This window comes from Cyprinodon variegatus, unplaced genomic scaffold (genome assembly GCF_000732505.1).
Source record: "Cyprinodon variegatus isolate N-32 unplaced genomic scaffold, C_variegatus-1.0 Scaffold324, whole genome shotgun sequence".
In the NCBI taxonomy this organism is placed as follows: Eukaryota; Metazoa; Chordata; class Actinopteri; order Cyprinodontiformes; family Cyprinodontidae; genus Cyprinodon; species Cyprinodon variegatus.
In genome coordinates, this window is record NW_015150777.1 from 88,268 (window position 1) to 100,452 (window position 12,185).

General features: G+C 43.6%; 1 protein-coding gene and 1 non-coding gene across 2 annotated transcripts in view; one reads left to right on the forward strand and one right to left on the reverse strand.

Annotated features, from left to right (window-relative positions):
* The first annotated feature begins 4,671 nt into the window (after positions 1-4,671).
* trnah-gug lies at positions 4,672-4,743 on the forward strand. The gene has a single exon. It is a non-coding gene; the product is annotated as a tRNA-His (tRNA).
* A 6,431-nt stretch (positions 4,744-11,174) lies between these two features.
* LOC107091067 overlaps positions 11,175-12,185 on the reverse strand; it is a 2,273-nt gene continuing 1,262 nt past the window's right edge. The window contains exon 2 of the mRNA XM_015384794.1: positions 11,175-12,173. Coding sequence (XP_015240280.1) covers positions 11,175-12,173 — 999 coding nt within the window. The remainder of the gene's footprint in view (positions 12,174-12,185) is intronic.

Here is a 12,185-nt window from a genome sequence, read left to right on the forward strand (position 1 = left end):
GTGCTGCAGAGCTCACGGATGTCTTCACTGACATCTTCAACATCTCGCTGAGACAAGCTGTCGTCCCGATGTGCCTCAAAGCCACCACCATCATCCCGGTACCGAAAAAGTCGCCCCCCACCTGCCACAACGACTATCGCCCTGTCGCACTCACCCCCATCATCATGAAGTGCTTCAAGCGGCTAGTCATGCACCACATCAAGTCTGCCCTCCCCCCCAATCTGGACCCCTACCAGTTTGCATATCGGTCCAACCGCTCGACCAATAACGCCATCTCCACCGCCCTCCACTCAGCCCTCACCCACCTGGAGACCAGGGACTCACGCACCACATCAAGTCTGCCCTCCCCCCCAATCTGGACCCCTACCAGTTTGCATATCGGTCCAACCGCTCGACCGATAACGCCATCTCCACCGCCCTCCACTCAGCCCTCACCCACCTGGAGACCAGGGACTCACATGTCAGAATGCTGTTTATCGATTTCAGCTCAGCATTCAATACCATCGTCCCCCAGCAGCTCATCGGCAAACTGGTCCAGCTGGGACTCAACACCTCCCTCTGCAACTGGCTGCTGGACTTCCTGACGGGGAGACCACAGGCTGTTCGGGTCGGCAGCAACACCTCCAGCACCATCACACTGAACACGGGGGTCCCCCAAGGATGTGTGCTGAGCCCCCTCCTCTTCACTCTGCTGACCCACGACTGCACTCCAACATTCAGCTCCAACATCTTCATCAAATTCGCAGACGACACAACTGTGGTGGGTCTCATCAACAACAACAATGAGACAAACTACAGGAGTGAGGTGAGCCGCCTGGCCACGTGGTGCCAGGACAACCATCTCCATCTGAACGTAGAGAAGACAAAGGAGATTGTGGTGGACTTCAGGAAAAGGCACGCTCCCCTGATCATCAACGGTGCTGAGGTGGAGCAGGTGAGCAGCACCAAGTTCCTGGGTGTCCACATCTCTCAAGACCTGTCCTGGGACACCAACACCGCGTCCCTGGGAAAAAAAGCCCAACAGAGACTCTACTTCCTGCGGAAACTGAGGAGAGCAAGAGCCCCGCCCCCCATCCTGCACTCCTTCTACAAGGGCACCATCGAGAGCATCTTGACCAGCAGCATCACCGTGTGGTACGGAGCCTGCACTGCAGCCTGCTGCAAGACACTGCAGCGCTCCATGAAAGCAGCTGGTAAGATCCTCGGTGTCCCCCTCCCCTCTCTATTGGACATTTATCACTCCCGCCTCACCGGCAGAGCCACCAGGATTGCAGGTGACCCCGCCCACAATGTCTTCACCTTGCTGCCGTCCGGTAGGAGGCTGCAGAGTCTCCAGGCCAGAACCAGTAGGCTCAGAGACAGCTTCTTCCATCAGGCAGTGAGGATGCTCAATTCCCTCCCTGCCCTGCCCCCCTTCGCCCCCCCCTGACCCCCCAATATCCCCATCCTCCACTACTTCCCCCACGTCAGGACTGCTACTCTATGCACTATTTGCACCATTCACACTACTGTTTACATATTTAATATTTTAATATTTATTTTATATCTTAGGTTTTTATTTACGTGCTATGGCTCATTTTTTATATATATATATATATATATATATATATATATATANAGTCTGAACAATAAAAATCTGATTTTGCAACAATAGTTCTGGACCATTTATAGAAAAAGTGACAGTGTTAGAGGTTTTTGATGAACAACTTGTACAACTCAATTTGTGTTGTTGTACACAAAAATTAAAAAACAAGTTTTTCTATTATTATACAATTGATATAAATTATTTGTGGTTGTTTTTTTGCATCAATTTTATAAACCAGTTTACTAATCCTGACTGCAACTTTCTTAGCACTAAATATGAGCTATTCCTGTTACCTCAAAGGTGAAAGTTCCATCAATTAAATGTTCTTAATGAGGTTACTAATTTCTGTGCAGAAATCCCTATTATGCCAGAGGTTAGTTCAATTACCAAATTAAGGATGATGGTGATTTACATTTAGTCAAAGAGAGAACAAAAGTAACATCACTGATCAGTTAAAGGGGATGGTGATATTTTACCACACAATATTATAAATCATGTAAGGAATCAACCAATAGTCTACTTGAAGAATTTAATCAGGTGTTTTGTCTCAGATTCCTTGATCTCCAACAATCAGATTAAAACTGGAGAATAAAAATATCCTGAATGAGAGGATGCTGCCGTTCAGTGTGAAAACGATCTTTGAATCCATCTGGAGCTACAATAATCTTCCCTCCAACGAGAACCTGTTCAGTGAAGTATTTAAGCTTCCACTGCTCTATTTCCTTTAGGTTGAATTTGTTTTTTGTTAAACACAGTCCTTAGAAATATGAATTGGCCATAATATAATTATTTTGAAAGTCTTACCCTTTATTTTACGAAATCATTCCACATTTAAAATACAATGAAACAAAAAAAGAACATAATTACCTATTAAAAGATGTCCTGCTATATAGATCGTTTTATATAACAACCGTTATGCTCTTTTAAGACTTAGATAAACATCAATGTCAATTTCTATGCTGAGTTTATCCAAAATGAAATTTGGGAAGTCCAGGCTCTGTATCACAAATATTGTGCGGTAAATGTGCTTGAACTCAAGCGGAGTGAATTCTTTGCACCGCTCATTCTGGGCTATCATGGAAAAGTTTCACGAGTCCTAATCAGATCTATGAGAAAAACAGAACACATAACTGTTATGCTGTTCCTGCTTTTTACTTACTGTGATTGGGGTAAAAAAAGCTTTTAAAAAAAAGTTGGATTTCTAACCCTGAATCAGAACCATAGAAGTGGCTGCAGTACCCTGAGGCAATGCCTTCACTATAAAACCCCCTTAACTCTCCTCNCTCCAATGATAACCTGTTCAGTGAAGTATTTAAGCTTCCACTGCTCTATTTCCTTTAGGTTAAATTTATTTGTTAAACACAGAAAGAAATATGAATTGGCTACAATATAATGATTATTTTTGAAGTCTTACTCTTTATTTTATAAAATCCTACATTTAAAATACAACCATAAAAAACCTAATTACTTAGAAAAAAATAATCCCTGCTATATAGATCCTTTCTATAACAACCGTTATGCTTTATTAAGACTTAGACAAACATCAATGTCAATTTTATGCAGAGTTTATACAAAATGAAATTTGGGAAGTCCAGGCTCTGTATCACAGGTGGTTTGTGCGGTAAATGTGCTTGAACTCAAGCGGAGTGAATTCTTTACACCGCTCATTCTGGGCTATCATGGAAAAGTTTCACGAGTCTTAATCTGATCTATGAGAAAAACAGAAAACATAACTGTTATGTTGTTCCTGCTTTTTACTTACTGTGATTGGGGTAAAAAAGGTTTTACAAAAAAGTTGGATTTCTAACCCTGAATCAGAAGCATAGAAGTGGCTGCAGTACCCTGAGGCAATGCCTTCACTATAAAACCCCCTTAACTCTCCTTGCCTTCCTCGTCCCCAGAAACCTGCACCGGATGAAAGTGTGGCGATACTCAGCTCTAAACTCTGAAGAGAATTATCCCCAGTCAAGAACACCTACAATTTCAATAGGTTTTAATGTATGTATATAATCCAAAATCTACCTTTCCTGAATAATCTGTAAATAACTTTCATATTTATTTATTTCATAGCCTCTTACAATTACACTCTGTTATATATACCATATAGTCCAGGCGAACATAGTCTCTGTACTCATGTTAATACCATGTCGTCTATGATGATGATGATGCAAACTTCATTTTGTTGCTTTGTGCTTGTGATAGTGAAATGAAAATGAATAATAATTCTATTCGGTTCTATTCCAAACATTCTATTTCCACTACTAGACATCAGAAGAATACACCATAAATACATTACTTAGATCTATCTTAGATTGTCGATATTCTACTAGATATTAAAGGAGGAATTAGCAGACTGCTTAGAAGGGTTTCAGTTTGTGATGAAACAGAGGACATGGGTACCGATATCAGACACACACCTTTTGATGTTTGTAAAGATTCTGCAGCGATATCAATGTCTCTAAAAATTGAGTCCAAGCGGACGTACGTCAGAGGTTGCCATGATATGTTTTGTACAGGTAGATCTGGCAGTAAGGTGTGAACTTGGAGGAGTCGGTGAAGGGACCTCCTGAACTTCAAATGTTTCCCCTATGCCAGGTATGGACGTGGGTCTTAGGGCTGAGTGGTGTCTGTTCTCTACCTACCATAGCTCAGTGGAGCTACAGTGGAGGACTGTAGATAACATTAGAAGATAGGTTGCTGGTTCAAATCTGGCTCGGAGGAGAGAGTTTTGTCAGACTACCCACAGAGATAGCGGTAGGAGATCAGCCACTATATGACAATCGTCTATTGTGAACCCTTTCCGCAAAGTCCTAAGGGATTATGTTTGTTCTTGTCAATAGAGTTTAAAATTGTTGCTGTGTTTTTCTATTGAGTTTTGGTAGTATTCTTTAACATGGCCGTGTTGTGTCTGCAGAAACCATTGTCAAAGGATGCCAGTTTAACTTTACCTTAAAACTACAGGAGTACAATGTGGATACCTATATCAGGGACATACCTTTCTGTATTTCTAAAGAAAGCGATATCAATGTCTCTGAGTGAGGTAGGGCAGAAAACAGATAGCCGATGTAAAGACACGGAGGAGGGCAGCCGTGATCGTACAATGGTCAGTACTCTGCGTTGTGGCCGCAGTGACCCAGGTTCCAATCCAGGTCACGGCAAAGCTAAAAAACATGTTAAAAGAACAGACCAATGGACTTGTCTTTCCCAAGTTTGACAGTCAGAACCTATTCCAGCAGAAATAATGCTGAGTGTAAAAAGACTTCACATCATTGCTGCGGAACATTACATAATACAGCTATGGCTCCTTCCAAATGAGAGAAAATTGAGGCCAAGCAGACAAATGTCAGAGGTTGCTATGATATTCGTTGTACAGGTAGAACTGGCAGGAAGGTGTGGACTTGGAGGAATCAGTGAAGGGACCTCCTGACCATGTTATTCCCCTCTACGATCAACCCTTTGTATGACAAGACGAATAGACTCTGCCTATGTCATGAATTGAGGTAAGCATACTTCATTTTGTGACATGTACTTTCTGTGGCACATGCAAATGTCATCACTTTCATAGCTTAATTTTGGTTTTGTGACAGAAAGCTTCAACCATTAGTTCTACGTTTAACTTTTGTTTTAGTCAATTTTACAGTTTATTCTATTTGTAGTTTTATACAGCCCTTGCAAATGGTTGCACTACTGGAGTTCTCAGTCAATGCGTGTTGCATCTGTCTATGCCTGCTGGTTTTAAATTTAGCAGATCCTTGTTAATCTCCTTGTGTTTCACCTCCTGTCTGGCTGATCTGCTTTGCAGAAAATTATGTGTTTTGCTTAGTCACAGATAGACTCGATCTGTCTATTTGACAGACTAAGAGGGGGGACTATGATTTTATAGTGCAACAGACATTGTAGGAATAAGCAGACTGCCTAGAAAGGTTTCAGTTTGTGATGGAACAGAGCACGCACAGAAAAAGCAGTTTATGTGAATGAAGGCTAAAACAGTAAAGGACAACTGTGGCAAAGACTATAGTTGGCCACCTCAGGTCTGTCGACGTAGGGGCCTAATATGGCAAGATCTTCTGGAACAGGCATCCAGAAAATGTTTCTTCTATTCCAGGTGTGTAGAATGATATTATGGCTGTGTGTTTCCTGGACTGGGCCGCCTTTACAGCTGCCTTTTGTATTTCTGATTCTGTCTCCTTGAACCGCAGTCGGCCTCGGCAGTTGGCCGCTGACACTTAGCCTAGTTCTGGTGGAGGTTTCTTCCTGTTAAAAGGAAGTTTCTTCCTCTCCACTGTCACTACAAGCATGCTTAGTGTGAGGGATTGCATTTGAGTCATTGAGTCGATGCAATCAACTGGTTTTGCTGAGATAGAAAACTGATTCAATTGACTGTATTATCTGGTCAACTGTAAAGTGCCTTGAGATGATGTGTTGTGAATTGCCGCTATATAAATAAACTGAATTGAATAGATGGCAGCCATGACACTCCTGGATATGTCAGTTGAAGAAAGTGGGCGTCTGAACCAGAAAGCTTGTTTAGATGTTACAGAGGGACACTAAGGAACCGTTTGTCTCTGGTCAAGTTCCACATTTAACCATTGAAGTTTCCCTAAAAGTTTCATTGGGGCGGCAGGTGGAAACTAATAGGCACTGAAACCAGTTCCTATTAATCCAATAGATTTTGATAAAGCTCTTGCTAATAAAGCTGCGTACATATTAATACATCAGTGCTGTTTAAATGAATCTATAGTTCTACAAAACAAACAGATAAACAGTTGTTCTTTATCTTTAATTACTTGGAAGATGACTGCAGAAACAAACTCTACAACATCAAACATAAAAACTGATTCTTAAAAGAGCCTGAATTATGGATTTGACCCCCTCATAGAATATAATGTAAATAATTAATTACTGGAAGTCAGTTTTTTATGGAAGAGGATTAGAGCCACTAAAAAAAAGAAAAATAAATTGATTGATTTCAACAATTATGTCATTAATATTAGAATGCTGACTTTAATCTCAGATTTTTGGGACTTAATCTTAAAGGGCACCATGAAGGAAGAGATGTGGGAGCTCTCAGCATCACTGACAAAGATGTAAGCGGTTCAGGAGGGCCAGTAACACATTGGAGGAAAATGACGGAATTAGGTGACTTTTTAATGTTTTCGTTATTTCATTAATGGAAGAGCAGCACTATTAATGCTACTATGAAGGTGATAAATTATATAATTGTAGCTCTTGATAAAAACAGTACTGGGCTTCAGTCTTTATTGATCTTTCAAAAGCTTTTGACACCGTAGATCATGCTGTTTTAAAACACAGGCTACTTCTCATTGGACTGTCAGAGCATGCGGTTGCTTGGTTTTCAAATTATCTAGAAAACAGGGCCCAGTGCATAAATGTGAGGGGCTTTATTCTGAATTTGTTGCTGTTCACAAGGGTGTGCCACAAGGATCTGTTTTGGGCCCTGTCTTATTTATCTTGTACATCAACAATGTTGAACAAAAGTTCTCTGATGTTAATATGCGTTTTTATGCTGATGATATCATTATTTATTGCTTTGGGTCATCTCTTGAACAGGCTATTTATTCCCTACAGAAAGCCTTTGTTGCTGTACAGTATGCATTTATTAATCTTAAATTATTTCTGAATGCTAACAAAACAAAGTTAATGTTGTTTTCAAATAATAGAAAGGTGCCTCAAACCCTTCCAGTAGTACCCGCTCTGGAGGGGAATGTCATTGAGGTGTTACATGAATATAAATACCTTGTAATTGTAATTGATGACTCCCTCACCTTCAAACCTTTCATTGATACATTTTGAAGAAATTAAAAGTTAAACTGGCTTTCTTCTTTCGTAATAAGACATGTTTTTCTTTTGGAGTAAAAAAGCTCCTTGTTTCTGCCACCTTTTCATCGGTCTTAGATTATGGAGACCTTTTGTATAAGAATGCTACTTCTTCATGTCTTCAAATGTTGGACTCTGTTTACCATGCTTCATTAAGGTTAACACAAACTGTAGAGCCATGACACATCACTGACCTGTATTCTCAGGTGGGGTGACCTTCCCTCTCTATGAGAAGGCAGTATCATTGGTACACTTTTATTTCCAAGGCCCTTCTTGGATTACTGCCCTCTTACATTTGTACCTTACTTACACAGAAAAGCATGGCNATCCCTCACACTAAGCATGCTTGTAGCGACAGTGGAGAGGAAAAACTCCCTTTGAACAGGAAGAAACCTCCAGTAGAACCAGGCTCAGTGTGAGCGGCCATCTGCTGAGGCCCACTGGGGTTCAAGGAGACAGAAGCAGAAATAGAAAAAGAAGCCATGCCTGCATCCGTGAAAGAATATGGGTATTTTTCTACCCGTAGACGTATGTTTTTAAACAGGTACCCTCCGTCTACCCATATAAAAATAAGTGTTGAACATGCCACAGTTTTATTGTATTGTCAAATAAAGCTGCTAGAATGACCAAGCCAATCACCTGACTCCAATGGCAAATCTATGGAAAGAACTAAAGATCAAAGTTTATAGAAGAGGCCCAGGAAGCCTTTAAGACTAAATTAGAGATTGTAATTGATGCCTTCAGAAATAACCAAAAAGTGGGGAACATCAGTTACAGACACTTTGGAAATATTTAGACCCATAGTGATGATCAAGTCTAAAATATGTCCCAGTTTGTGTGTTTGCTACTTGGACTTAAACAGACTTTATTGACATTTTGTATTCTCACCCATCTCTAAGGGAGAGCCCAGACACACTAGGGAGAAAACTTATTTCACTGCTTGTATCCGGGATCTCGTTCTTTCAATCATGACCCAGAGCTCATGACCATCGATGAGGGTAGGAACGTAGATCGACCGGTAAATCGAGAGCTTTACTTTTTGGCTCAGCTCTCTCTTCACCACAACAGACCACTACAGCGCACGCTTCACAGCAGACGCCGCAACAATCCGTCTGTCAATTTCCCGCTCCATCTTCCCCTCAGTTGTGAACAAGATCCCAAGATACTTAAACTCCTCCACTAGGGGCAGTAGATCCTCCCTAACCTGGAGAAGGCACTCTACCCTTTTCCGGCTCAAGACCATGGTCTCAGATTTGGAGGCACTGTTCCTCATCCCGGCCGCTTCACACTCGGCTGCAAACCGATCCAGTGAGAGCTGTAGATCACGCCCTGATAAAGCCAATAGCCTCCTCCCTCCTACTCCATAACCAGCATGGGGGTTTTTCCGCTGCCTCCCCGATCCTGCGAGCTGCAACCTTTCTTTCCCCCCCTCCCAGTCCAATGGCTGTGAACATTCTCCATACAGACTGGGCCGGGAACCCTCGACAACCGACCTCGACTGGGAACAACCATGACTGCCATCCCTTCTCTCTGCACTCATACAGAAGGTCTTGATACTTTCCACTTTTCCTTTTAACCTTTTCATAACATGAGGACCCAAATTTGGGTCCTCAGCACTCGCCCCAAGATGGTTTTTAGACCTGTAACATATTCTCTGGGGTCTTGCCTTTATTTTGATACCAACACAATTAAAATAAACTCTGTAGTTCTTGAGATATATTCAAGTCATTTTGGGCATGTTATTTTCAAGCATATTTCTCAAAAACAGGCCTAGTGTAGGCCTGTTCACACCCCTCTTCCCATGGGACACTCAGTTCAATAAGGATGATCTTCTTCCCTTCTTCCGACCACAGTACTACATCTAGCCACAGGGATGTCTGGACAAACTGTGGGAACTTCAACCTTCCCCCCCCAGGTCAACCTTCATTTCCCAGGATTGGGCCTTTTGCAGGAGACTATGTTTTGCTGTAACTGCGGTTGGTGGCTTTTCCCCTTCCCTTACAAACTGGATTGATGTTGCCTTTGGATGTTTCTGCCGTTTCTTCTTCCTCTCCTGCTCTACGGTGTTGGCAAGTGTCATGAGCACCTTGTCATGGTGACACCTGTATCGTCCTTGGGCAAGTACAATTTTANATGAAGAGATTGTGGTATTAAACGGATCAAGAGAGGAGGATGATCTTGTTCTGAACTGACCCAGATATAAGTAGAATCTGGTTCTGAATAGAACTAGAGAGGAACAGTCTCTGGTTCTGAATGGACCCAGAGAAGAAGAGGTATTAGTTTGAATGGACCCGGAGAAGAGAAGTTTATTGTTCTGAATCAACCCAGAGAGGAGCAGGTTCTGCTTCTGAACTGACCCAGAGAGGGGGAGATGGATCTGAATTGACCCAGAGAGGAAGATGTTCTGGTACTTAACAATTCCTGAAAGGAAGAGGTTCTGGTTCTGAACAGACCCAGAGCGAAGGAGATTCTGAACAAACCCAGAGATTAGGAGGTTCTGGTTCTGAACGGAGCAAGAGAGGAAAAGGTTCTGGTTCTGAACGGACCAAGAGAGGAAGAGATTCTGGTTCTGAATGGACCAAGAGAGGAAGGGCTTTTTGATCTGAACAGACCCATATATGAAGGGATTTTGGTTTTAAACGGATCAAGAGAGGAGGATGATCTTGTTCTGAACTGACCCAGATAGAAGGAGAATCTGGTTCTGAACAGAACTAGAGAGGAACAGTCTCTGGTTCTGAATGGACCCAGAGAAGAAGAGGTATTAGTTTGAATGGACCCGGAGATGAGAAGTTTATTGTTCTGAATCAACCCAGAGAGGAGCAGGTTCTGCTTCTGAACTGACCCAGAGAGGAGGAGATGGATCATAATGGACCCAGAGAGGAAGATGTTCTGGTTCTTAACAGATCCTGAGAGGAAAAGGTTCTGGTTCTGAATGCACCCAGAGAGGAACATCCAGACAGCATGCGGCGGTTCTCAAACGGTCCCAGAGAGTAGCAGTTGGTTTTGAATGGACCTAGAGAGGTAGAGGTTCTGGTTCTGAATGGACCAAGAGAGGAAGAGGTTCTGGTTCTGAAAAAACCCAGACAGGAACAGGTTCTGGTTCTGAATGGACCCAAAGAGAATTACGTTCTGAACGGACCCAGAGAGGAGGAGAATCTGGTTTTAAAAGGACCCAGAGAGGAAGAGGTTAGGGTTCCAAACTGACCCAGAGAGAAGGAGATTCTGGTTCTGAATGGACCCAGAGAAGAGGAGGTTCTGGTTCTGAACAGACCAAGAGAGGAAGAGTATTTGGTTCTGAATGGACCGAGTGAGTAAGAGGTTCTGGCTCTTAATGGACCAAGACAGGAAGAGGTTCAGGTTCTGAACGGACCCAGAGAGGAGGAGATTCTGGTTCTGAACGTAGCCAGAGAGGAGGAGGTTCTGGTTCTGAACAGACCAAGAGAGGCAATATATATACATCCCAAGATGCTTCTCCTTCATTCACCCTGAGTGAATGTAGCCTTGGCCAGGAGGAATCAATGTCATCAGGTGGCATCCACCGTTCACTGGCTGTTTCGACCCTGAACCACTACATCCTCCCGGTGGTGGGTCGGCAGTGGTGGCCAAGTCACTGCCCATCTCCTCCTCCTGGCTTCCAGCTAACCTCCTCCCTCCTACTCCAAAACCAGCATGAGGCTTTTTCCGCTGCCTCCCCCATCCTGCGAGCTGCAACCTTTCTTTCCCTCCCTCACAATCCAATGGCTGTGAACATTCACCATACAGACTGGGCAGGGAACCCACGAGCAAGTGTCATGAGCACCTTGTCATGGCGCCACCTGTATCTTCCTTGGGCCAGTGCAATTTTACACCCAGACAGGATATGCGCCATGGTCCCTTTCTCCCCGCAGGGCTTGCACAGTGGGCTCTCAGATAGCCCCAACCTGTGCAAATTTGCTGGGGTCGGGAGTGTGTCATACACTGATCGCAGTAAGAAGGAGATACGAAACGGCTCCAGCCTCCAAAGCTCTGCCCAAGTGATCTTACGCTTGGGGAGGTCCCACTTGGTCCAGGCTCCTTGGGAAGATAGTGCCACAGCCTTTGACCTTCGCCCTTCCTTCTCCAAACTACTAACCTCCTCCTGAATCATCACTTTTCTTTCCCTAGTTCCTGCCTTGCTCCACTGTTGGAAATGGGATGTTCCAAGACCCTGTCTTCCTGTGCATGGTGCCCCAATGATGTCACGGATCTTCAGCATGCTTTCCGTCTGTGTGACCGTTGCCTCAGCTCCCCATTTGCGGCCGGATCTCGTGACGATCCCTGCGTGTCTGACTTGATCATCGGGGGAGTCTCGGTAGGTCATGATGACTCTGCACTTGGCAACTTTAAACTCCTCCACCACGGATGTCAAAGGAAGTTGAAGTTGTCCTGATCTTATGTACAGGCCTACTGACGTGAAGCTTGGAGGAATCCCCAGCCACTTCCGGAGATACTTATTGACTTTCCTCTCCATCCCTTCCACGCTTGTCATTGGGGCTTCATACACAGTCAGTAACCATGTGAGCCTTGGCAGCAGCCCGTGTTGATAGAGCCACGCTTTAAATTTCCCTGGAAGTCCTGACTTTTCGATACTCCTCAACCATTCCTCTGTCTGCTTCTCTGTATTGACCATGTTGTTTCGGTCGGCCAGTGAGTTGTCAAACCACTTTCCGAGACACTTGATTGGGTTTTCCTCCACCGACGGGATCACTTCCTCTTGCACATACAGCCTAAACTTGTTGGTCAC